The following is a 26,354-nucleotide window of genomic DNA, read 5'->3' on the forward strand; positions in this document are numbered from 1 at the left end:
TCCAATAGGAACTTGATATGATACTCCTCCGATTTTCCTGGGATCGGGGCTAGCAAGAGTGAAATCAATTCAGCTCTAGCTTGCTTGAACTTCACGCAGTGCAGCATAATATGTTTTATAGAGTTTGTGTCTTGGGCACACGAGCACAGTCTTTCCTGGTAGGGGACTCCTCTCATCCTACCCTCCAGCACTGCAGAGGGGAAAACGTTTAATCTGGCTTTTGTGAATAACCTTCGGTAGTCTGGTACAGTCAGGTTTTTAATGTATGCTGTTAACTTAAAAACATGCCCATATTGTACTCCCACTGCCAATGGACTGCAGACTGCATGTGATCGATGTCGCAGGTCACTGTGTGTATTATCCCAAAGTCTTTGCTTTAAGGTCTTTATAGCCCAGATAATAGAGTTGGGTGGGTGACAGGCCAATAGCAGTGGCTTTTCTAGTCATGGTTTTCTGCCAATTGCTGACATATTCCTCATTGGTCAGGTGTTTATATAATCCCACCCCAAGTCCAAATACTGCAATCTTGAGCCAATGTTTTAGTGCAGCCCACCATGCTTTTGTCGAAATTGGGCATTCACCCATTTCTAGCAGGAGTATGGAATTTCGGACACAATTGGGCACCTGAAGCAAAGATTGTAAAGATTTTGCTTGAAAGCCGCCCAGCTTAGGCGGGTCCCCATTATGTTCTGAATTTTCGTTGCTGTTATGAACTTCATTGTGCTATTATCTTCTTGAGTGGGCCATGCAAACCACTAGTCTGAACTTTTTATAGGGTGGGGGGCACTGGGGAGAAGTTTACAGAACCAAGGGGACAGTGGCCCCCAAAAAACATGGGAACCACTGATTTAGATGGTGGTCCTGAGCCCATACCAATTAAGATGGCTTTCAAAGAGGATTAGATGAGAAGAGCTACCAATGGCTACCAATAGTATACCTCTGAAGACCAGGTGCGGGGGGAACAGAATTAGGCAAGTGCTATTGCACACAGGTTCTGCTTGTGAGCTTCCCTTGGGGGCATTTGGTCAGAGACTAGGAGGACTAGATGGGTCCTCTTTGGCCTGGTCTAGCTGCTGCAGGGCTCTGCTAAGGTTGCTATGTTTCCTAAATGCAGTCTCCATGCGCAGAGTCAATCTAGCTTAGAATGGCAGAGAACATGGTTGGGAGAAGGTTTTGACCCCCACAGCCTGCTTGTGGGCTCCCCTTTGGGGCATCTGGTTGGCTGTCGGGCGAACAGGCTGCCGGGCTCCTCCTATGGGGCAAACCTGGGTGTGAGTGATATTTGCTGCCTGCCCAGGAATTGGCTTTCATGTCCATCAGTCAGATAGCCCAGAAGGCTTTTCTGGTAGAAATACACATTGGATTTGGACCTGAGATTGCAAGCCACCTATGAACCCTCCCCCCCACCCCCAAATGCAGCCTTCATCCTCAACCTGGCACGATTGCAACTTCCATCAACATGCTGGCTGGGGCTGATGGGAGTTGGAATCCAAAAGATCTGAATGACACCACTGGGTTGGGGAAAACTTTTTTCCAGGAGCCCTCCTCCTACCACCCCTTATGGACCCTCCAGTCCACTCCACGTTGAGATTCCCAGAGAAGAGACAATCTCAGCAAGAGACAGAGATAAAACTAAATTGCATCTTTATTTTTGGAAGGCAGCAAGAGAGCTGAAGAATTCCCAACTTGCAGACATGCATTAATAAATAGTGAGGATAGCTTATAATAACACAGTATAAATACTTTCCCATGAAATTTATATACTGCTTGGTTGGGTTTGTTTTTTTAAAAAAAACACAACAACAACAACCTCAAAGCAGTTCATAAAACAATGAAATAAATTATAATTTAAAAAAAAACACAGTATAAATAGGGAACACACTCTTCTTAAATTAAATCTCGCAAAGACCTTGAGGAGTACTTAAATATATATACATAAACACATACAAACAGGTATGGAAATGGATTCACAAAAGTGGGAGCAGCACATACAGAGAACTCTAGCTTGCAAGACTCTAGTTTGCAACACAACCTTCCCCCCCCCCACCAAAAACCTGCTCCAAATTTCATTTTAGTTAAGCTTATACCACTTTTACTGCTGTGGCTTCCCCCAAGGAATTCTGGGAATGGGAGTTTTGTGCTTTGCTGAGAATTCTATGGACAGAGCTGCATCTCTCCAGGAAGGACAGTGATCCTGAAAGCACTTTGGATATTTTGGAGCTCTAGATCATACCCTCTATTCTATCAGCCACATACAATATGTTCCCAAATCTAGCTAGCTATCTAAATCATGAGTTTGGTCCTAAAATATGTTTTGGGGTGGAAGGGAGAGGGATAGTGTTTGTTTTTTATTCACCATCTATCAAAATCAAACTTTGGGTCCACAAACTGGTTTTCCTGAAACTGATCAGCAAATGTGCAAGGCTGACCACCAAGACTGAATTTGAACATTCAGAAACTTTTCTCTCTCTGTGTGGGTGTAAATTTCCTAATGGCTGCTAAAATTGTGAACCTGCCTTTCAGCCATGCCAGAAAGCCACAGAGTTATTTCCAAAGGCTCTTCAAAAGACGGAGAGTTGTTTCAAGGAAGAGGATTCCTCTGCTGTGATTTCTGTATCGCAGGGGTTGGACCAGATAACCCTTGGAGTCCCTTCCAAGCCTACCATCCTACGATTCTGTGATTTAGCCAAGAAAGGGCATCTTCTCATCCTCTGACCGCTTCTCGCTGAGAGAGCCCTTCTCTGGAAATGGATGGCTTGATGAGAGCGGTGGCCCCGAGGCACCTCAACCTGGGTGGCGATGGTGTCCCTTGGGTGGGTGGGAATCAGAGAAACAGCAGGAGCACAAGTGGAATGAGGCTGCGGCTCAAAGGTAGCTCTTCCTGGCAGGAGATCTGCAGTTGGCACCAGAAGGATAGAGGCGGGGATGCAAATGGTTGGTAGATAGGTGGGTTGTTCTCACTCTGGTGTAAGGGATGCCATCAGTTTTATCACCCACTCGGCCTTGGGGTCAGCACAGCCCGATTTACCATTCCTGAATACAAACCTGTCAAGGAAAGAAGCAGGTGTTTAGAGAGTCCCTCTCTATCGCTCTTGGATCTCTCCATTGTGAGAGGCCCCTGCTCCTCCTGCATTTTATAACAACATCAAAAGAACCTGCTGGATCTGGCCCAAGGGGGCCCATGTAACCTGGCATCCTGTTCTCACAGTGGTCAAGCAGATGCCCCCAATGGGAAACCCACAAGCAGGGTCAGTGCACAAGAGCCTTTCCCCCTCCTGGTATTCAGAAACACGGCTGCCTCGGACTGAAGAGGGAGAGCATAGCCATTGTGGCTAGTAGCCATCTCTAGCCATGAATTTATGCCTTTCAACGAGCTATCCAAGTTGGTGGCCATTTAGAGAGGTGGGAGCTTGCCTCACACTTTAGGAGGTGACCACAGGATCATGTTTGCCATGGATCATGACCTTGATTGGCAGGGAAGCAGAACCACAACCAGCCACACCTGTCACAGGTGAGACTTCTCTAGTTTGCTCCCACCCTATGGTGTAAATTAAAAGTTTCCTGTTCACACATTCTACCCATTTCTTGCTTTTTATTAATTCTGGATGTGGGATTAGTGATGAATGGCTCCTCAATTGCCCCAATGTTGATTGAGGGGCTTTAATGACTAATTTCATGGCATTTCTTTCTTTTCTTTTGCATTTCAATTTTTTTTATAGCTAATGGCCACTATCTAAATGAAGGGGGTGACAAAATCAGTAATTAAAGCCAGACAAAATGGACGTTGAAGCAATTCAGAGAGGCAACTCAGTCCCCAAGCCACCATCAACAAGAAGAAGGGGTTGGGTGTGCAAACAGGACCCTTTTAACTAAAGGTACAAGAGCCCCCAAAGGCCTAGAGGAAGCTTTGTCTGTTCACCCACGACATACATTTTAGTCCAAAATAAAAATGTGGCAAATCAAGGGCCCTAGCTCAGAGGTAGACCATTTGCCTTGCATGCAGAAGGTCCCAGGTTCAGGTCCCTGTGGCAGGGCTGAGAGGGAGAGACTCCCTGGCTGAAAACTTGGGCAGCTGCTGCCAGTCAGTGTAGACAATACTGAGCTAGATGAGTCAATGGTCTGACTTGGTATATGGCTGCCTCCTGGGTTCAAAAGTGGACCACACAGAAAAGTTGGATAACTTGGCATCTGCCCAGCCCCGAAACTTACACTACGGCAGGACGGTTGCAGTGTGAACTGGTGTGGAAAAAGCTCTTCACGAATCTCCTTGGGAACGGTTTGTGGTTGTATCTGGGGCAGCAGGGAGATGCATCCATACCACCTGGAAGTTGCAAAAGGCAGGCGTCAGTTTTAACCATATGATCGTAAGCTGCAGTGTAATGGTTAGAGCAGGCACCCCCAAACTGCGGCCCTCCAGATGTTTTGGCCTACAACTCCCATGATCCCTAGCTAACAGGACCAGTGGTCAGGGAAGATGGGAATTGTAGTCCAAAACACCTGGAGGGCCGAAGTTTGGGGGTGCCTGGGTTAGACTGTCAGAGTAGAACCTGGGAGAGACCAGGGTTGAAATCCCCACTCAGCCATGAATCTCAATGGGTGACCTTGAGGGCCAGTTTACTGCCTCTCCATCTAACCTACCTTACAGGGTTGTTGTTGTTGTTGGAAGTAGGACCTGGGAGGCCAGGGTTCAAATCCCCCCCAGGTCCAATGCACACCACCTCGAGCTCTTTGGAGAAAAAGGACGCGATATAAATGCAATACATATTTATGGCTGGCCTTTTTCACCTTGGAAGCTCTTGCAGAAGTGAATTTCACCAACTGAGCTAGTTCTTGTTCCTATCCATCATGCCACTCTCAGCTGGAATCTGGCTCGTTTTGGATCACAGGAGTGTCCATCATTGTGCCAGCCATAGAATTGTAGGGTTGGGAGGGATCCAAAGGGTCAACTAGTCCAACCCCTAGCTATGCAGTTGTTTCTGGGTTATAGTTCCCACCGGTTGAAGCCAGTGGGGTCAGTGCTGTGATGGATGATGGGGCTTATAGTCCAACAATATCTGGAGGACATTGTCGTTGCTGCCCGTGATTTACAACACTTCTTATCTGTGGATTCTGGGCAGATCAAAGCCCCAGAATAGCCTTATGAACTCTCAAAGGTTCATAATTCTTCTACGGATGATTGCCATCTTGCACCAAATTGCATTGGCCACTCCACAGATGGTCCAGAAGATGGCAAAACAGGAGAACAGGGCCTTTTCTGTGGCAGCTCCCCACTTGTGGGGTGCTGTTCCTGGGGAGGCTTGCCTGCCAATATAGTTACATATCCTTAGTCACCAGGCAAACACATTCCTATTTAATCAGGCCTTTGGTTTTTAGCTATTTATGGCCTTTTCATGTGAGTAGGATGTTTAAAACCTTCCTTTTAAAAATCTGAATGTATTTTATATTAGTATTAGTATTAGTATTAGTATTATTTCATGCAGGTTTTAACGCATGTTTTATTTATTCATTGCTGTAAGTTAATTTTAGGTTTGAATGGATGTGCTATGTATGCCTTGTTGTAGGTCACTTTGAGTTCCCTTTGTAAAAATTAAAGGGACTAATAAGTTTAATTAAATAATAATAACGATGACAACAACCCCCTGCCAAATGATATTCCTCATTTCAAAGTTTATCACCCATGATTCTCCCCCTATTTTTAAAGGGTTTCTGTCCCTCATTTTAAAGTTCTGAGTTCGAGATATACAAGCAGAAGAGGTTTGACTTACGTTGGGCAGCAATGGTCAGAGACAAGGAGGCAAGGAGTAGGAGGAAGGTGAGGCCAGCTATGGAGACCTTCATGTCTTCTGGAGTTGCTGAGTGGTGCTGAGGATAGTCTCTCAAAGTCTCTCTGTGTTGCTTCGCTGCTCTCTACCTTCCTGTCCCCCAAGTCTCTCTTTATATAGGGTTCTGGACACTGTCGCAGTGGAAAGAGTGAGTGTCCGTATGGGTCCGTGGAGGTGGAAACACCAGAGTTGGTCATGGGGCAACTGATTCTGCAGCTAGCAGAAAAAGGAAGTTACGTGAGAAGGGTTGAGGAAATCATTGGATGCAAGAGGAAGCAGAAGAATGTGATAAATCATTACCGCATGTGCTCAGTAGGTGCGGGGAGCAACGCTGCCCTAAAAGGCCTGGAGCCAGGATGTGGGGACATCACAAGGCACCTGTTAGGGTCCCCTCTGCTGGGCTTTCCCCAAAAGAGGCTTGTTGTTGTTGTTTAGTCGTTTAGTCGTGTCCGACTCTTCATGACCCCATGGACCAGAGCACGCCAGGCACTCCTGTCTTGCACTGCCTCCCGCAGTTTGGTCGAACTCATGTTCGTAGCTTCGAGAACACTGTCCAACCATCTTGTCCTCTGTCGTCCCCTTCTCCTAGTACCCTCAATCTTTCCCAACATCAGGGTCTTTCCAAAGGATTCTTCTCTTCTCATGAGGTGGCCAAAGTATTGGAGCCTCAGCTTCACGATCTGTCCTTCCAGTGAGCACTCAGGGCTGATTTCCTTAAGAATGGATAGATTTGATCTTCTTGCAGTCCATGGGACTCTCAAGAGTCTCCTCCAGCACCATAATTCAAAAGCATCCATTCTTCGGCGATCAGCCTTCTTCATGGTCCAGCTCTCACTTCCATACATCACTACTGGGAAAACCATAGCTTTAACTATACGGACCTTTGTTGGCAAGGTGATGTCTCTGCTTTTTAAGATGCTGTCTAGGTTTGTCATTGCTTTTCTCCCAAGAAGCAGGCGTCTTTTAATTTCGTGACTGCTGTCACCATCTGCAGTGATCAAGGAGCCCAAGAAAAGAGGATTAAAGAGCCCCTTTTCTGATGCAGCTCTGACTCCTAAACATCTACTCACATTTCTGCATAAATGGACACCTTAGGAGTCTCAGAAATATCAGAGAAAGTCTTAGAAAAGCCAGGTATGTGAGGCTAGTGGACCTAGGTGTGGCAACCAGAGACTGAGTCAGATCAGGAAACTGGACTCAGGTCCTGCTTATGAGCTTCTTCCCAGATGAATCAGGGAATTGTATAGCTGGAAGGGACCCCAAGGGCCACCCTCCTGCAATGCAGGAATCACAGCAAAGGCAGCCCCTGCTCAAAAAAACCTCCAATGAAGGGGAGTCCACCACTTTCCCAGGGAGTCTGTTGCACTGCCAAACTTCTCTTACTATCAGAAAGTTATTCCAAATGCTTAGTCAGAATCGCTTTCCTTGCAGAAGAAAAGGCTTCTGATTAGCCACTGTGAGGAAAGGAGGCCTGTTGGACTCGGAGGGCTCACTTTTCACCTGATCCAGCAGCCAAGAACACTTTTTAGAGCCACAAAAAGCCAACTCGGAACACCATTTCATAGCTTTTCAAGCTTGCAATTTTAATCCAAATGACCACCTCCCCATGGTGCGGGACCTCACAAGCCCCCCCCCCCCACGCTTCCCCAGTGAAGTTCACAGATGAAGGAGAGGAGGAAGCTCTTGACTTCATGCTGTGCTTGTGCAACAGAGGCATCTTGTAGCCACAGCTGGAATCCAGATGCTGGATCAGCTGGATCTTTTGGCCACTGATCAAACCAAAAAGATGATTAGCTATTCAATCTTTAAACGAATTTATTTCTTTATGTTAAGAATAAGTTCCAGTTGAAATAAACTCCAGGACAAGGCCCTGTTTCGTAATTCTTCATCAGCTAGGTTTTCACGGTCAATGTGTACCAATTCTGTCTTCTGGTCCAGCACCCTGTTCTGACAGTGGCAGACTAGATGCCCCAGTGGGATGCCCACAAGACCTCATCACAAGAGCATTCTCCCCTCCTGTCTTTCCAGCAGCTAGTATTCAGAAACATTGCTGCCTCCGGCTGTGGAGGCAGAGCAAAGCCATCATGGCTGGAAGTCATTGAGAGCCTTATCCTCCAAGAATTTGTCCTATCCTTTTTTAAAGCCATCTAAGTTGGGTTGCCATACCTGCCACCTGCAGAAGCGAGTTCCATAGTTGAACTATGTGCTGGGTGGAGAAGTACTTCCATTTATCCTTCGAAATTGTCCAACATTTCAGCATCATGGGGTGTCGACCTGTTGTGTTCTTATGAGAGAGGAAGGAAAATGTCCCACCTTCCACTCGCTCCATGCCCTGCATCAGTCATTTAGCCTCTTACTTGCCCTTTCTCTAAACTAAAATGACTAGAACGCTGCAACCTTTCTGCATAGAGGGGGCCCTCCACCCCCTTGATCACTTTGGGTGCCCTTCTCTCTACATTGTCCAATCCCACCATATCCTTTTTGAGGTGAGGAGACCAGAACTGCACACATCATTCCAACTGTGATCGCACCATAGATTTGTAAAATGATGTTATCATCTCTGCGGGTTTATTCTCAATTCTTTTCCCAATGATGCCTAGCATCGATTTTACCTTTTCCACAGCTGCTACACTCTACGTCCACAGGTTCATGAACCTACGTCCTCTGAGCCCAAGGTCTCGCTTCTAGTCCTTCCCCTCCAGCTCACATTCCATGATCATTTATGTGAAATAAATATTTTTTTGCTCCAACGTGCATCACTTTACACTTGTTTATATTGAATAGCACTTGCCTGCCTCCCACATGCATTTTGCCTGGGGCAGATGGAAGGAGGAGGGGCGCTGATCCATGGCTATGCTGTTCAAGGTACCCATGGAGGCAGGAGGAAAGAAATGACTCATGCCAACTTCCAGCTGAGTCAAGCCTTGGCAAGAGGGCCATCACGGGACACAGAATGGATCTCTCAGTCCAGAAAGGGAAGTCCCAAGGGGATTACTCTTTCAAGTGCCAGAGAGCACAGAAGTCGTAAATAACTTTTGCAAGATCCCCTTTTCATGGGTCACAGCCAGCTTCCCTCTCCCCTCTGCCCCTTCACGGTTTGTGTCATGTGGCTAAATATATCCCCAGGGGAAATCTAAGACGCCACCATGACAAAGCAGTTTCACTTGAAGTGGCTTTGGTTCCTGGCCCTGCAGAACCAGAAAATGGTCCTCAAAAGCCAAGGAAGGAGAAGAAGAAAAAGGAGGACCCAGTAGGTCCTTTTCGGTTTTCTCTTCCCTTTTGCCCTGGGTGCGTCTGAGAAGCAGGCGCATTTTGCTTTGAAGAAGGCCAAGGGCACAAGGCAGCTCCAAGAAGAACATGAGAAGAGCCTGGTGGATCTGGACAGTGGCCCATCTAGTCCAGCATCCTGCTCACCCCGTGGCCAGCCAGATGTCCATCATGTGAAATGAACAAGGAGCATGTGAGCACAAGAAGATCCAAGCATGCTTCTGAATCATAGAATTGTGGAGTTGGAAGAGACCCCCAAGCGTCTTCTAGTCCAACCCCCTGCAATGCATGTGACTAAATATATCCCCAGGGGAAATCAAAGACACCACCATAACAAAGCAGTTTCACTTCACCCAGGGTTGGGTCAGGAAAGGTTCCTCGAAAGCCAAGGCAGGAGGAGGGTGGGAAAAGGAGAACTGGAATGCCCTTCTTATTTTGCTCTTTCCTTTTGCCATGGGTGCTCATGAGAAACCACATAATCTGCGGTATAGAGATAGAGATAGGGAGAAAGAGAGGTGATTTGTCAGTGGCTTTATCTTGCCCAGGGCAAGCAACTTGCAAGCAAGCAAATATCCTGGGGTAAATTGCACATTAAAATGCACATAATAGTAAACGTAGTCATGGGTGTACCCAGGATCAAAACTAAGGGGGGCACTCCAGCCACGCCCCCCAGCCACCCGATTGGCTGGCTGGCGATGGCGTGGCCATGATACCCCCAGGAGGCGTGGTCAACATCCACACACCCCAGAGGGGAGGGGGCCGTTTCCAGCCATTGCCGAGGCGGCAGCGGTGACCAAAACGAGGCAGCAAAGCTGCCTCCGTCAAGGGAAACCTGGACCTGGACCTGGGCTAACTTCAGCCCACACTCCTTCAAGTCACAGCAAGCACAGCACAGAAAGTGCTGCCCCACAATGCTCCACGACACTTCATTTGCATACATGCTCGCTGTGCTCGCTGTGACTTGAAGGAGTGTGGGCTGAAGTTAGCTGAAGTGTGGGCAGCTGTCCCCCCCGCCCCGTGCTGGGTACGCCCATGCAAGTAGTTCATGTTGTTTGTTGGCATCCATCTGAGAGACAATGGAGTGCATGAGCAGCCGTGAAGCTGCAAACCTGAGAAGCCCTTGGTCTCTCCAGGTCAGCAGCCTGGTCAGCAAAGGAACAAACCTATTTCCCAAGAGCCAGGATTTCCTTGTACCAAGCAGACATCTGCAACACTGTGCTGCCTCTCCCAGCTTCACCAGGAGTCAGCTTCCCTGAGAGCCAGGAGCTCCTTTTACCAAGGACACTCCCACAGCTGCAGTCCAGCAGCCAGAGAGTCATACGTGGCACTTTCTGCAGGAGCTATGAAGCCTAAAGAGGGAACGTTGGAGGAACATCCCAAGGCTTGCTTACTGTTCTGTGACATTTTGATTGATCTTGATGAAGTGTGGGTTTGGAGGTTCATTTTATGGAACATCAAAAGCTTCCCTTGGATTCCTCACTAGACTGTTTTTTTGTATAACCACCCACTCCTTTCAGTAAAAAAAGGTTAAGGACCCCTGACAGTTAAGTCCAGTCGTATACGACTCTGGGGTTGTGGAGCTCATCTTGCTTTACTGGCCGAGGGAGCCGACGTTTGTCCGCAGACAGTTTTTCCAGCTCATGTGGCCAGCATGACTAAGCCACTTCTGGCGAAACCAAAGCAGTGCACGGAAACGCCGTTTACCTTCCCGCCGGAGTGGTACCTATTTATCTACTTGCACTTTGACATGCTTTTGAACTGCTAGGTTGGCAGGAGCTGGGACCGAACAACGGGAGCTCACCCCGTCATAGGGATTCGAACTGCTGACCTTCCGATCGGCACAGCGCTGCCCGCATCCTTTCAGTACCTTTCGCCAAAAGAACATGCTTGGCTAGTACCAGTTATTGCAACCTTCAGGGTCTCACTTCTTCCTTCAAGGCAACAGGGACCAGCCTTCTTCTCACTCACCTCCTGGACCCAGTTGTCCAGTCCCCTTTTGCAAGCCCAGTAGCCAAGGAAGATATAGATCAAGCATCCAGGAGGGTTGGGAAGAGACGTGGGCTGAGGTATGTGCATGTCATTCTCCTCCCTCCACAGGGAATCTGTGCAGCACAAGAGCAACTGGCTTGAAGGAGAAAGGTAGGAGGAATCTCTAGCACAGCAGATCCAAAAATTCACCTTGGAAGAAGAGGAGATTACAAGGTAAGATGGAAAATGAAGGGAACCCCATGAATACAGGACAGACCTGTGGAAGGTCTGGAACTAAAAAGGGGCAAACAAACCCAAGCCTTTCTATGTGGGGTTACCTTGTGATGAGAAGAGCCTTGAACATCCTCTGGGAAGAATAGAGGACTCTTCGTGATCTCCCAGTGAATGAGAAGAGCTTCAAAGGCTCTGGGGGTAGTTGAGCCCAAAGATCTTACACTGAAGGGGAGCCAGAAGGACTGAAAAGAATAATGTGCCTCCCCCAAAAAAATCCCTCCTCTCCCCCCCCCCTCCCAGCACAGATAGCAATAGCACGTTAGCATTGGGGAAGCATTGCAGAAAAAACTAATCAAGCAGGATAAATCCTGCTTGGGCTGGGCTATTCTTGTGTCAAGAACAGACCAAGGAGGGCACCAGCAAGAAACCCCCAGTCTGAAGGGGTCCTCAGCTTCTCCAGATCAGCCACTTTGGACTCAGGGGAGCAAACACATTCCCTGAGAGCCAGGAGCTCATTGGAACAAGGCCATCCCCAGGTTTCAGGGGACCCTGCCTGCTTCTCGGTGGCCTCAACCTGTGGGGTGTCCTCTTTGTCCTCTGAGGAGTCTGTATCTGGTACCGTTTGGGGGCTGGGAAGAGAGCTGAAGAAGCTTTAGTAGGTTAGCATCATGGAAGCCAAGAGTCCCGGGAATGGTCTTTAAATCTGTTCTTCCTCTCCAGGCAGCATGAAGACCTCTGGGGCTGCCCTCATCTTCCTCCTTCTTGTGGCTATTCCATGTGAGTCCAATCCTTTCCTCTTCCCTGGTAGTTGTCTTACCAGAGTTGGGACTCCCACTGAAGGGTGTCATGTCACTCCCTGGGCCCTGGTTGGACTTAGGGGTGCTCTGAAATGAGGAGCCCCTGCTCCATTCCCATGGGTCCTGCCCCTGGGTCCCACTGAAGGATTGGCACTGAAAACTTTTAAGGCGAGATGGGAAACCACTTTCAGATGGGGGTGGGGCATACCTTGTTGGCCACCTTCCTGGGGCCACTTGCCCAGTGGCACCGAGTGCAGCCGTCCGCAAAAGTGGGACGGAATAACTGATATAACCCATGAATTCCAAGCAGGGGGGAAAGAGAGAGGTGTTGTGGTTTTAGCCCAGCCCCTAATTCTCTCTCCCATTCCACAGCAATGGTGCTTTCCAGCCAGGCACAACCAATCAAAGCAGGGGCAGAGGAGGACTAAGGAGGGCCATGGCCCATGGAGGGCGCTCTGCATTCCGACCCAGGACAGGAGGCTCCCCTCCCCTGCTTTTCAGCATAGAATCATAGAATTGGATGGGACTTCAAGTGCCATCTTCTGCAAGCCCCTTCAGTGCAGCAATAGCAGCTCAAGAATCCCTGACAGGTGGCCTGAGTTCAAAAGCCTCCAGCAAAGCAGACTCCTACACCTTCCAAGGAAGTCTGCTGCTCCACCGCAGGGGCAGACACTGAGCACCCTGAGCAACGCCAAAATTCTCTGCCCGCTTGCCTCTCATGCTCCATTGTAAATCATAACTGTAGCATTTTCAGCAGTGCCCCCAAGGCTCCATGCCCACTGAGACCTCTGTCCTCTGTCAGTGAGGAAGCACTGCAGGACCAGTGGGAGTCTATAAAGTGTAAAATGTATGATTATTTTTTTAAAGGGCCAGGGGAAGGCTGGAGGGAGGGAGATAAAGAGGCTTGGTGGTGGGGTGGCATCAGCATTCCAGCCAAAGGCTTGAGGCTCCTCTTTCCAGTTTGTTCAACTTAAAGTCCTCAGTGCAGAAGCAAGGGGGGGAGTGTCCAGTGATGGTTCAAGATGACCAATACAACCTCACCTCCCTGAGCAAGAGCTATTAAGTATCCAACAAAAGCAGTCAATCAATAACAGTGCCTGCCTTCTCCTGTTTTCAACAGCTGTGGTGTCCAAAAATGGCTGCTGCACCAAATATGCCAAGAGGCCATTCCCAAAGAAGCAGATAAAGGACTATACGTACCTCACCTATCCATGCAAGATTGATGCTGTAGTGTAAGTTTCTGGCGCTGGGTCAAAGCTGAAAGAATGCTTGGTTAAGGATGCTTCAACACTGTGGGTGAAGAGAGCTGATGGGATGCTTAAGCCTTTGAAGGCCAGTTCTGAGGTTGGGGGGGGGGATGCAGGAGAGAGAGAGGCATGAAATCAGAGAGATAGGGAGAAATTGTCACCTTGCAGCAGGAAGTGACTCCCCTTTGAAAAGCATTCAAGAGTTTTAGTAAAGGTAAGAGGTAACATGAGGGAAGTTCAAAAAATTATGACTGGCATGGTGAAAGTGGAAAGAAAAATGCTTTCCTTCCTCTTTCATAGCACTAGAAATTGTGCACATTCCCTGAAGTTAAGTGTTGGAAGACTCAGGGCAGATCGAATAAAGGACTTCTTAGCATAGCAGAAAGACAAACTATGGAACTCACCCCCCCAGGGGGCAATGATGGCCAACAGCTTGGGTGGCTTTAAAAGTGGATTCGACAAATTCATAGAGCAATATCAATGTGTGGTAGCCATGATGGCTGTGGGCTGCCCCTACAGTTGGAGGCAGCAATGCCTCTGAATACCAGTTGCTGGAAATCACAGGAGGGGAGAGGGGGCTGCTGCTCACATTCTCTTTGCTGGTTTCTCACAGGGATCGGGTTGGCCACTGTGAGAGCAGGAAGCTGGACTAGATGGGGCATTGGCCTGATCCAGCAAGTCCCTTCTGGTGTTCTTGTGTTCCCATTGGGATCGGCTACGATGCCCAGCTAGGGATGGATGAAACTCTCCATTTCACATTTGCCTGGCTTTACAGTCTTATGTTCGGTTTGCCCAATTTAAATCAAGGTCTTCTGATCTGCAGGCATTTCTGCAAGCTGCTTCCCCACAACAGGAAGTATTTTTGCACCTGATTTTCCCCAATATGAACATATTTGCATGCTCCAATTTTCTGAAAAACTGAATGGCAAAATTCAGAGAAACATGAAATTTGGGAGGCAAGCCACATCTTGTATTGGATTTGGAATTTGATTATGTGAATTTGATTGTGTGAATTTGATAGGTACACATTAAGTTGGGAACAAAATTAATTTCTCTCCCTCCCCGCCCCTGACCCCCCACCATGGCCCTTTACACCCTCCCTACAATGGCAGGACATTTGAAAAATGAAAGCTTGGAGTCTTGACACCAAATGCAATGACACCATCCTAAATCCAGTCTTCTCTGTAGTACATTGTAAATGCCTGCTTTCCCCCCTGATAGATTCGAATTCAAGAATGGTAAACTTGGCTGTGCTAATCCAGACGATGACTGGGTACATGATCTTGTGACATATGTGGATATGATGTATGACACCTGGAGAAGGAAAAGGAACCCATGAACCTCAACAACTTCTTTGCTGCTTTGGTAAACAATTGTCTATTTACAAGCAGTTTTGAAAGACCATCATGTAGTCCAGGACAAATCTAGTTCCATATCCCTTGGTGCATGTGATTCACACACTAACTACCAGGTCTACCCAAAAAACATTTTCACTTCTACACTGATGAAAAAGAGCTTGCAAACATATTACTGCTTCATATTGTATACCTGCCCTTCCTCTGCTCTATGCTTGCAGATTAGTTCTCCTGTTGGCTTCCAAAAATAAAGATGCAAACTGCTTTGTGTCTCTCTGAGTCCTTTTCTTCTCTGGTGGGTTGGACTGGGAAAGGGTGGGAGGGGAGAGGCAGGTTAATCCCAGACAGGGAAGGTAATGTTGCAGTTATTAATATTGCACAGCTTGAAGCAATTGGATGCACAAGAAACTGACTCGTTTTGAAATAAAAATTGTCCAGACCCATAAATATGATTCAAAGCTTTACTAACCAGAACCTCTTCAAAACAGATACAAAAAGAAATCAATAATACATCCAAATAGTTCCATAAGACATATGGTTGTCCAAGCATAGGCTCAGCATCATCTTAGAAATACAATATAACTCCGAACAGGCCTAGAATCAAAAGTCTCTCTCTCTCTCTCCGTACAATATCCATTAGCCTGGAGCTGTATTCCCTTCCTAAGAGACTCATTTCCACATATTTCTCCCACTGTGTCTTGGAACAAAAAAAAACCACCAAACACAGCTCCCTTCAAATTGGTGATTTGCAATTCAATACCTTAATCATGTGATCTAAGGCTAACCAATCACATGTAAGAGCAGGGAACATTTGTAAAAGGAAAAGGAAAAATAAGATGTTGCATTGCTGAAATTGGTGCACTTTTCGACGATGTTCTAATTTTCCGAGTTTCACCTGCATTTTTTCAGGAAAAAGCCAGGCTGCTGCAGATTCTTAAGATAAACACGGACGAGATTTGTGGCACCTAAAAAGATTTTTAAAACATTTACATTCATTTTTCAGATACAGTATTCTAAAACCCTGCAATTTAAAAATAATTTTACATACTAAGATTGCATGCTAAAATGACATGTCTTGCATTATGAAGGAAAACAATGTAGTGAACCCCTTTGTAGAATCCATGATCTCTGGTGATGATGGAGGACCTTAAGTTCTGAGTAGCCTCCTGGTCTCACAGTAGACAACAAGATGCCCGTAGGAAACCAACAAGTGAAACATGAGCACAGAAGCGGCACCCACTCCTGTGGCTTCCAGCAACTGATGTGCAGAATCATTGCTGCCTCCAACTGTGGAGGTAGAGCATAGCCATCATGGTTATCAGCCATTGATAGTACTTTGTGTAATCCTCTTTTGAAGCCATCAAGGATGGTGGCCCTCACTGCCTCCAGTGGGAGGGAGTTCCATAAGAATGCAAGAAGAGCAGGCTGGATCAAAGGGGCCCATCTACTCCAGCATCCTCTTCTCCCAATGGGCACCCACAAGCAAGACCCGAGTGCAAGAGCGTTCTCCCCTCCTGTGGCTTCCACAACTGGGATTCAGAAGCATTGCAGCCTCCACCTGTGGCCAGCCCAATACATTTTGGTGCCTGAGCCAAACCACAAAATGCTGCCCCTGCCCCTCAGTGAGAGAAGAAGGTAGAAGTCAAGATGTACCTTGGGGACAAGAGTGGAGCATCATTTCAACCTTATCTGATGGTTGAAGGTGGGTACAGAGCTCAGGAGACCCCCGCAGGGGTGGGAGGAGACCAACAGCACCCCTTATTCTCCAAGAGAACATTGTAGAGGCAGCACAGATGGGGCTGCCAAGGAGGAGACAGATCCAGCCTTTGAGGAGTGTGTGGCATTGGCAGTGCTGGCAGCAGCAGACAATGCATTTCTGGGAGGCTGGATCTGCTTCCTCTGTGGGTTCTGCCACTTGAAGTGGTCACCTCACCTTGCCTCATGTGTGGGCAAGCTCTGCTAGTAGCCATCAATAGCCTTCTCCTCCAACCAGAATTTGGAATTGGCCTTGGAAGCCACCCAGAAGCCAGGGAAGATCTCCCAAAGCTGGTGAGATGCCTTCTCAGTTAAGAGTATGAAAACCTTCAGGAGTCCTCAAAGAAGAACCAGCATGGAATAATGAGGACTCCAGTGAGAGAGGGAGGGCAGGATCCATGCTGGGGCCTGAGCTTAGTTTGGGGGGAGGAATTGAGATAGGGCTGGAAAGTGGAAACATCACTGGATGGTACTGTGCTACAGTTAGAAAATGGGGGGGGGGGCTGCAGGGGACAAAGTAGGGAGAGTGGTGGACAGGTGGCAAAAGAGTGGGAATAGGGTGAGGAGTAACAATGGGTTGAAGGGACCCAGGTGGCGCTGTGGGTTAAACTACTGAGCCTAGGGCTTGCTGATCAGAAGGTCAGCGGTTCAAATCCCTGTGACAGGGTGAGCTCCCATTGCTCGGTCCCAGCTCCTGCCAACCTAGCAGTTCGAAAGCACGTCAAAATGCAAGTAGATAAATAGGAACCGCTACAGCGGGAAGGTAAACGGTGTTTCCGTGTGCCGCTCTGGTTCGCCAGAAGTGGCTTTGTCATGCTGGCCACATGACCTGGAAGCTATACGCCGGCTCCCTCGGCCAATAATGCGAGATGAGCGCGCAACCCCAGAGTCGGTCACGACTGGACCTAATGGTCAGGGGTCCCTTTACCTTTACCTTTAACAATGGGTTATTTTCTGATTGATTAAGATGGTCCAAAACTGGAACGTTTTATGGAGCTGGTTGATACATCTGGGAGATCCGGAGTCCAGGGGTAGGGGGGTAAAATTAGATAAATGTGGTTAAAGGTTATTATGATAGAAGAAATAACATTTGAATGTATGGAAAAAAATTGGGGTATGAACTGCGAGGCTAAAAGAAGAATTAGAGATGGATGGGAAAATAAAGTTAGATTTGGATGAATTAATGAATTATAGGTTGAGGATAGTTGATGTTTTTTTTCTTTGAGTAGATTAGAATTGGTTGGGAAATAATGGAAAAATTGTGTCAGAATGATTTAAGATGATAAAAGAAAATTGCTTAAGTTATATTTAATAAATGGACCCAATTGGGGGGGGGGGGGCGAGGAGGTCCACAATGTCAAGTTAATGTAATGAATTGATACGTGTGTTTTTTCTTTTTTTCTTTTTTGATTATGTTTTATTTTTATATATTTTTTGTTTTGTGTGTTAAAATGTTTGAAAATTAATAAATATTATTTGAAGGGAAAAAAGAGTATGAAAACCTTCAAAGCCTCACACCCACCAACCTCCTCCAGGCCAGTCACCTGGAACTCAAAGGTTCAAATCCTTCTCTAAGAGCCAGGAGCTCTTTGTACCGGGGAAACACCCACATCTTCAGTCCATTGGCCAGAAAGTCGGACGTTTCCCATTCTGCAGGATCCACATAGTTTGAACAGGGAGCGTGGGAGGAGAGATCAAAACCTGATTCACTAATTTCTGCCCATCTATAAGAGGAAAGCTCAGAAGGGGGAAGGAGACAGAGGCACAACACAGCTGAGAGCAACAGGCTTTGAAGGTGAAAGGTGGCAGAGGAGACCCCAAACCCAACCTTGGAGAAGGAGGTGATTACAAGGTAAGTGGGAAAGTGAAGGGAGCTCTATGAATACAGGGCAGAATCAAGGAGGGGAAAGGAGAGCAAGACAAAATAATAGAAGTGTAAAAAAATTGTGCATGGCAAGAAGAAAGTGGAAAAAGAAAAGCTTTTCTCCCTCTCTCATAACCCTAGAACTTGTGGACATCCAATGGTGCTTAATGTTGAAAGATTCAAGGCAGAGAAAAGGAAGCCTGTCTTCATGCAGGGCAAAGTTAAACTATGGAACTCTCTGCAACAGGAAGCAGTGATGGCCACCAACTTAGATGGCTTTTAATGAGAATTAGACAAATTCATGGAGGAGGAGGAGGAGGAGGAGGAGGAGGAGGAGGAGGAGGAGGAGGAGGAGGAGGAGAGGGCTATTGATGTCTTCTAGCCATGATGGCTTTGCTCTGTCTCCATATTCGGAGGCAGTATTGCTTCTGAATACCAGCTGCTATGAACCACTCGGACAGAGAGTTGTTCTTGTGCTCAGATCCTGCTTGCAGGTTTCCCACAGGCAACTGGTTTGCCGTTATGAGAACAGAATGTCATACCATCCAACATTTTCAGAGGCAAAACTGGGACGCGCGTCTCCCAAGATGTGCTCCTGGGCGAGTCACATGACCTCACCCTCACCGGGGGGGGGGGGAGCTGCAGACATGTGCAAAAAGAACAGGCTGTCCCGTTTTTTCTGGGGCACTTATCAGGTATGGGTTGCTACATGGGCCGTGGGCCTGATCCAGCAGGCTCATGTTCTAGGAGGATGCTCTAACTACACATCAAATCCCAAATCAACCTTGGAAAAGGGGGCGATTACAATTTAAGTGGAAAATGGAAGGGTACTCTTTGAATTCAGGACAGAACTAGGTAAGGCCTGGAACTCACAGGAGGTGGACACATCTGGTCCTTTCTAGGATGAGAAGAATCTTGAACCTTCTCTGGGTAGAATAAAGGACTCAACAAGACCCCCACAGTGAATGAGAAGGGATTCCAGGTCTCTTTGGTGTGTTAAGCCTATGCAAAACTTTTATACTGAAAGGTAGTCAGTGAAAGTCCTCTGAGGGTTTCTGTCCTACAGCCTCATATTCCCAGGTACTGTGGAGCTTTATCTGCTCTCAAGTCCACAAACATGAGGGTGTCCTGCTTATGCTCTGAGGACTCCATTTCTGGTACCATATCAGGGCTGGGAATGGCATAAAGAGGGAGACCTAGAAGAGCTTCCGGTGCTGAGCATCATGGAAGCAGAGAGAGCCTTTGGAATGGTCCTTAAATCTCTCCTCCTCCAGGTAGCATGAAGACCTCTGGGGCTGCCCTCACCTGCCTCCTTCTTGTGAACGTCTACCAGACCATCTCCAGTGAAACTGACTTTGACTGTGAGTCAATTCCTCTCTACTCAGCATGATTGTCCTTCCAGTCTGATCTTGGGCCTTGAAGTACAGTAATTGGGGATGCTTTAAAATAAGTTGCATTTAGAGAGTTGAAGGAGCACAGTGGTTAATCGTGGGAGATGTTTCTTTGTGGTTTCCACCACAAGAAACTAACATGGTCACGCTTGGAAATTGAGAGATGAAGCCCTTTTAAATGGAGCGATAGGATGAAGGCTACCAACCTTTTATGCTTTTTTTAAAAAAGTAATATTTTATAGAGAGCAATGCATGATATGATGAGGTGGCAGAAGCACCTGAGCAAACATCCCATGAGTGGTATGAAATGCCAGTCCTCCTGAGAATAAACCCATTGACATTAATGGACCTGCATCTCCAGCACTGATCTGGGTTAGACAATGACATCTTTTAAGATTTTTTGAACCCAACTCAATATTTCTCTTTTTGCTCTGCCTCCTCCAGCTTCCAATACAAATTCCCTCATAGTATTTACCAGTCACAATTCTGCTACCATGCTTGTAAAATCTTGAGTTTCTGAATACATTCTCAACAGTCTAGTAAATTCTTCATCCTGCATGTTATTTTGATCTCTCATTTCTTTCTTTCTTTTAAAAAAAATTACCCCTATCTGTACAGGGCTATCACCAATCGGTCCAATTTCCCCTTTTACAGTGGTACCTCTGGATGCGAACGGGATCCGTTCCAGAGCCCCGTTCACATCCAGAGCAGTACGCAACCTGAAGCGCCGAATCTGTGCATGCTCGCCGCGCAATTTGGCGCTTCTGCGCATGTGCGTCACGTCATTTGGTGAGTCTGTGCATGCGCGAATCACCGAACCCAGAAGTAACCCGTTCTGGCATTTCCGGGTTCGGCGCATTCGTAACCTGTGATGTACGCAACCCGCAGTGAATGTAACTAGAGGTATGACTGTATTTCTCTCAGATCTGCAGGAGGCATTTGTTTATATATTACATAATACATATTACTCCCTTCCTGTACTGCTAAACCAGTGCTTTTTATACACTAATTCAGGTAAAGGGTTAGTTATTTCTTTGTGTCCTAATTGTTCAGTCAACAATGCCTTCCCTTTTTGAAGCCCCTCTTTCGTGTTAGGAGTGCCACGCTGCTGACTTTTCAACAGCCAATCCATTCCTTGATCAGAGAGATCTTTCCCTAAATCTCCCTTAAAATCTTTAGCCTTCCCTGGCTCAGTTACAAAAGGACTCTCATACAGTAGTCCATTCTTTGCTTCTGTCCGTGAAGCTCTTTGGAGGGAGTTTTTCCTAGTTTCCATAAAGAATGACATTTCACTCTATAAAGGAGTTCGGGAACATGCAATTCGGTCACCTCCTGTCTCTTTTTCAGTCTGGACCTTGTGTGTCTCCTCAGACTTTGCCCGTGCTTCAACCTTGTCACCCTCCAAGAGCATCCTTTGTCTCATTCACGAAGGTCCCACTGCTGACACCCACTGCTGTCAAGATCCCACTGCTGACACCAAATACAGGTGAAACTCGGAAAATTGGAATATCATTGAAAAGTGCATTTATTTTAGTAATGCAACTTAAAAGGTGAAACCAATATATGAGATAGATGCATGACATGCAAAGCAAGATATGTCAAGTCTTTATTTGTTGTGATTGTAATTATTTGTCGTTAGACGGGTCAATTATAAATGGAATGTAATTAATGAAATGTAATAGCAATGTTTATTTTTGTTTATTTTTGTATTATTGTAACTATTTGTTTTATTACTGTAGAATTTCCAAAAGAAAGCATCTGTAAAAATTAAAATAAAAAATAATAATAAGTTGCATTACTGAAATACCGTAAATGCACTTTTCGATGATATTCTAATTTTCCGAGTTTCACCTGTATGTCATGACCAAAAAGGTCCTTTTAATCTGTTTAGGTGTTTAACATATATGAGACCCAGTGCACACTAGAAGGCACAAGTAAACCTCAGACAACCAATATTAGATTTTCTCTATAATACTGCTTTATTGGTTAACAAGCATGACAAGACAGGGAACATGCACTCAATCATACACACATCCATACATCTCCCATACTCACCACCACTCTTCACTGAATGGGCCAGATTCAGTAAGACCTATGGATGACTAGACAGAGTGTGCACAGACACCAATCTGAAAAGTCTCATTTCAGATACTCTTCTTGCTGTTCATCTGAATCTTGGCACTCCTTAATGTTCTTGGCAGTCCTTCATCCTTGGCATGTTCTTGCCATTTCACAACTCTCATTGTTCGAACCTGGTGTTGTATAGCTCCTGACACATTACAACAACAACAACAACAACAACAACAACAACAACAACAACAACAATTTATTATTTGTACCCCGCCCATCCAGCTGGGTTTCTCCAGCTACTCTGGGTGGCTTCCAACAAAGATCTAAAATATATTAAAATATATCTGCCTTCAGATGTCTTCTAAATGTCAGGTAGTTATTTATGTCTTTGACATCTGATGGGAGGGCGTTCCACAGGGTGGGTGCCACTACTTAGAAGGCCCTGTCTGTGCCTGGTTCCCTGTAGCTTTGCTTCTCGCAGTGAGGGAACTGCCAGAAGGCCCTCAGAGCTGGACCTCGCAGAACGATGGGGGTAGAGATGCTCCTTCAGGTATACTGAAGTGATTACAGCACTTATTGTTTGAAACTAGCGTTGTATAGCCAGTCTTTATGTCTCCTTGCATGTACCGTTCATAACATATTGTTTTTGCTAGAACATGCCCATTTCATTAGCTCTTTGATCAACACAGTTACTTCATCAAGAGCATCCATTTTTGTGGTGGTGTTCTTCAACCATTTTAGGTCCATTCAGAACATAGCATTCGTTACAAAAGAACGAGGGGGAATGCCTCAAAGAAAGATGGAATTAAGGTAAACTAGCAAGTAGGATGCCCCTATGAGCAGCAGTAGACAAGGTAGGTGAAGAGAAAGGATTAAAAGGGACAATAAAATAAAGGAGGTGCAGCAAAATAAAGAGTGCGAAAGAGGATGTCAGGGAAGGATAGGTTGGGAAGTCCACCATCAGATTATGATGAAATAATGAATGTATGCAAAATATGTTCTGAAAAAATGCATTAAAAATACTTCATTTAAATACGACTTAATGTGATGAATCAATAAATCTTTACATACTGTACGCAAGAAGGCAGAAACCAGCTGTTGGACCGTGGGATGAGGATGGAGCATAAGGTGTGCTAAAGGAAGAGAGGGGGCCCCAGACAAAGCTGGGTGAATTTTTGCCATCCGTTTCTGATTCAGAAGGACAGGTGGCCATGCTTGAACAGGAATATTCAGGGATGGAGTCTGAGGAGGCAGAGGAGGCATCTAATTAATTCAGTAAAGAAAACAATAACAATGGCTGCTTTCCCCCACCCTTTACAGATTTGACAGTTCCATCTTCTTGCTGCATGATCCATTATAACAAAATGATCCCCCAGGACTCCGTCATTGATTATTACTACACCGGAATAGATTGCCCCCTGCATTCTATCGTGTAAGTCAATACCAAGAGGCCAATTGACAGACATGGTCCAAGGGGTGAAGGATGGACAAAGATGGTGAACAAAGGGTTACGCATGAGGGGCTGATTTGAACTGGGGGGGGGAGAGAACAAGGAGAGAGATTGAGGAAATCGGGAGTGAGTTGGAGAGAAAAGGATAAATTCTCACCTAGGAGCTGGGATTGGCTGTGACTCCCCACTGGGAATGGACAGATCTCCCCATTTCAGTTCCTTGTTTTCCCAATCTTAAATTCATCTTGCCCCATTATTATTATTTTTTTAAAGTCTGCATGAACATGTGTAGATATCATTGTGCATATCCTTCCCAGTACAGTGGCACCTCAACTTACAAAGTACTCGACTTCCATATTTTTCGAGTTACGAGCGGCAAAAACGGCCGTGCGCTTACATTTTTTCCGACCTCCGAAGGGAAACCGTGGCGCTTTTAGATGCGGTTTCCTCGACTTACGAAGTTTTAGATGCGGTTTACTCGACTTGCGAATGTTTCCGTTTCCGGTTTTGTTTTGTTTTTTAAAGGGGAAGCCGCTTTTTCGACTTCCGAAATTTTTGACCTACGAAGGTGCCTTCAGAACGGATAATCTTTGTAAGTCAAGGTACCACTGTACATGCAGTTTTGTGAGCAAATTCCCCATGGCAGAATGCACGTTTGTACATTATGTTCACTCACATAGACCTATTTGTGGCTGTAAATTGGCTAGGGAACTGCATTGCAAAATTCAGAGCAAATTTTGAAGGGAGCTGTGTGTCGGTGGGCATACTGATACAGGTTGCTCAATTTTCAGGTGGGATGGAAACCCACCTATTCATATGTAGACATTATTGCACATATTGCTCCCAAAATATGCATTTTTGAAAGAATATTTGCCCTTAGCAGATTTTATTTGCGTACATTACCTTCACAAATATGGAGGTTCTTGAGTGCTTTTGTTCACTGGAGAACTGCATTGCAAAATTCAGAGAAGTGGCAAATGTTGAAGGTGAGCTGGGTTTCGGTGGTTTGGGAAGTGGGAGTTTTTGTAGGGTTGGATTAAACTGAGCAGTGAACAAATTACTCCCCCATCTCTACATTCCTCCCCACATCCCACCGAGGGCATTGGGTTTGTGCCATGGGTGGGCCTGGTGCCTTGTGACAGGTGACAAGAACTACATGCCTGTTTCTCCAAATCCCAGAGAAGTAGAGTCCCCACACTGGCAGAGGCACGTGGTGAATGTCTGTTTCTTTCCCCAACAGGTTTCAACTCAGGGATGGTAGAAATATCTGTGCTAATCCAAACACCCAGGAGAGCCAGAAAATTATTGAATTTGTCAACCGCGCTGGCACGTTCTGAACCTCTGTTGCTCCACCTGGCACCTGACCTCTGAGATGGGCTCACTCTGAAACTAGCCTCCGAAGAACTCAGGATTGCTCAGTCAATACAGCATGAGATTCTTAATTTCAGAGTTGTGGGTTTGAGCCTCATGTTGGGCAAAAGCTTCCTGCACGACCCTCATGGTCTCTTCCAACTCACCAATTCTACGATTCTAAGTGCCCCTTTCTTAGTTAATTCTGCTTGCATTATACCATTTACCCTGTCTGGGGATTCCTGTTCACACAAACATGTGTCTATTTCCAAGCAGCTTTGGAAAGCCACCATGTTGATTTCCACTCTGTGGCATCAGGATGAGACCAATACTTTGCTCATGTTAAATGTATAAATGAAGCACCAGATTTCAAAACTCTCTGCTCTCTACCTAGAGGCAAGAGATGTTGTCACCTGAGCATCCTGTATCCCTGCTGAGTCCATCTGCTCTTCCTTTAAGCACACCAGACAGTCCCTCCTGCTGGCTTCTTCCAAAAATAAAGACACAACATGCTTTATCTCAGTCTCTCCTTTCATCTCCTCTCCCCTTGGAGAATCCCAGAATGAAGTGGGTTGGAGCAGAAAAGGGAGGGAGGGGAGGGGCAGAGCAATCCTAGACAGGTGGATATATATTGGCAGCTCTGCAATCTGAGGACAGGATCAAGGTTTAGGCAAAAGGTTGTTGGAAGAACGTTCTGTGCTGGCTGATTAGCACTGTCAAAACTAAAAATAACAAATCCTGTGTCTGGAGTGGCCCTCAGCTTCTCCAGGTCAGCCAACTTGATCTCAAGGGAAGAAAGTCATTTTACACCACCAAAGCTATGGTCCAGCTGGCAGAGAGTCAGGCGTGTCACTTTCTGCAGGATCCACCTAGTGGGCAGTCTTCAGAGGGAGTGAGGAGTAGAATTCTAAACCTTCCTCATTATTTTGTGACGTTTGGATTGCAATACCTTCCAACTGTCCCGATTTTCCAGGGAAAGTCCCAGAATGATGAAAGCCATACCAGCTTCTGATTTAATCATGGAACATCCCTATTTCCACTCCCTTGGGCAGCTCGAAGCAGCTGCTGGAGAGTGGGCAAGTTGGAGGAGAGGCCACGGCCTCTGAGGCCCAGCCCCCACATGACCCATGAGCTCTGGGGCGCAGGCAGAGGGCAGGGCTGCCCTGGGTGGGAAGAAAGGGGGAGGAGAGCAGAGTGGAGCACAATACGCCTTGCCCCTTTCTGAAATTTATTTATGGATGTGTATTTTTCTTTTTTGTAAATCTACGAAAAATAAAATAAAATAGGAACTTTCTCGGGACAGTGGAGGGTGTGTGTGCTGTGTCACCTTGGTGTGATGTTGGTGGCACTCACCCTTTTTCGGATAGGAAATCCTCTGCAGGGAAGGACCAAAAAATGGTGGGTTGAGGAGGGTCAGCAAGAAATGGTGGGGAGCAAGAAATGTCCCAATTTTCATCTGAGGAATGTTGGAGGGTGTGTGATTGGCCTTAAGAAAGATACTGCCCAACTGTAGGTGGTTTTTTTTGGGGGGGGGGTTTCTTATGGAATAATAATAATAATAATTTATTATTTGTACCCGCCCATCTGGCTGGGTTTCCCCAGCTACTCTGGGCGGCTTCCAACAGAAATATTAGAATACACTAATTTCTTAAACATTAAAAGCTTGATCTAGTCTAGTGGACCGATCAGCCCATTTCTTGCATACAAACAGGCTGAGATTGCTTCGTAACAGGCAAGCGTCATTGACCTCAAGGGAACAAACTCATTGCTTAAGGGTCTGGGGC

General features: G+C 46.4%; 3 protein-coding genes across 5 annotated transcripts in view; 1 reads left to right on the forward strand and 2 right to left on the reverse strand.

The window, feature by feature from the left end:
* Positions 1-26,354, reverse strand: part of LOC118096740 (C-C motif chemokine 22) — a 79,686-nt gene that overhangs the window by 38,663 nt on the left and 14,669 nt on the right. The gene's annotated exons all lie outside the window — the stretch shown is intronic.
* Positions 1,628-5,919, reverse strand: LOC118097299 (C-C motif chemokine 5-like). Its single transcript, XM_035140040.3, has 3 exons — positions 5,766-5,919; positions 4,210-4,321; positions 1,628-3,045 (listed from the first exon to the last, which is right to left on the reverse strand). The coding sequence occupies exons 1-3, from the start codon at positions 5,836-5,838 to the stop codon at positions 2,958-2,960; spliced, it is 273 nt and encodes a 90-aa protein (XP_034995931.1). The 5' UTR covers positions 5,839-5,919; the 3' UTR covers positions 1,628-2,957.
* On the forward strand, positions 18,164-25,087 carry LOC148683549 (C-C motif chemokine 4 homolog). 3 transcript variants are annotated; one of them, XR_015947110.1, is made up of 5 exons: positions 18,164-18,297; positions 19,584-19,670; positions 22,512-22,580; positions 23,091-23,202; positions 24,461-25,087. XR_015947110.1 is itself a non-coding variant. In XM_088658113.1 (4 exons), the coding sequence occupies exons 2-4, from the start codon at positions 19,589-19,591 to the stop codon at positions 24,555-24,557; spliced, it is 291 nt and encodes a 96-aa protein (XP_088514239.1). In that variant the 5' UTR covers positions 18,164-18,297; positions 19,584-19,588; the 3' UTR covers positions 24,558-25,087. The 3 variants fall into 3 exon arrangements, 2 of the variants coding, with proteins under 2 accessions (XP_088514239.1, XP_088514240.1); XM_088658113.1 differs by lacking the exon at positions 22,512-22,580; XM_088658114.1 differs by lacking the exon at positions 22,512-22,580 and having other exon boundaries at positions 18,174-18,297; positions 19,588-19,670.

The sequence above is a fragment of the Zootoca vivipara genome, chromosome 14 (assembly GCF_965207765.1).
Source record: "Zootoca vivipara chromosome 14, rZooViv2.hap1.1, whole genome shotgun sequence".
NCBI classification, from domain to species: domain Eukaryota; kingdom Metazoa; phylum Chordata; class Lepidosauria; order Squamata; family Lacertidae; genus Zootoca; species Zootoca vivipara.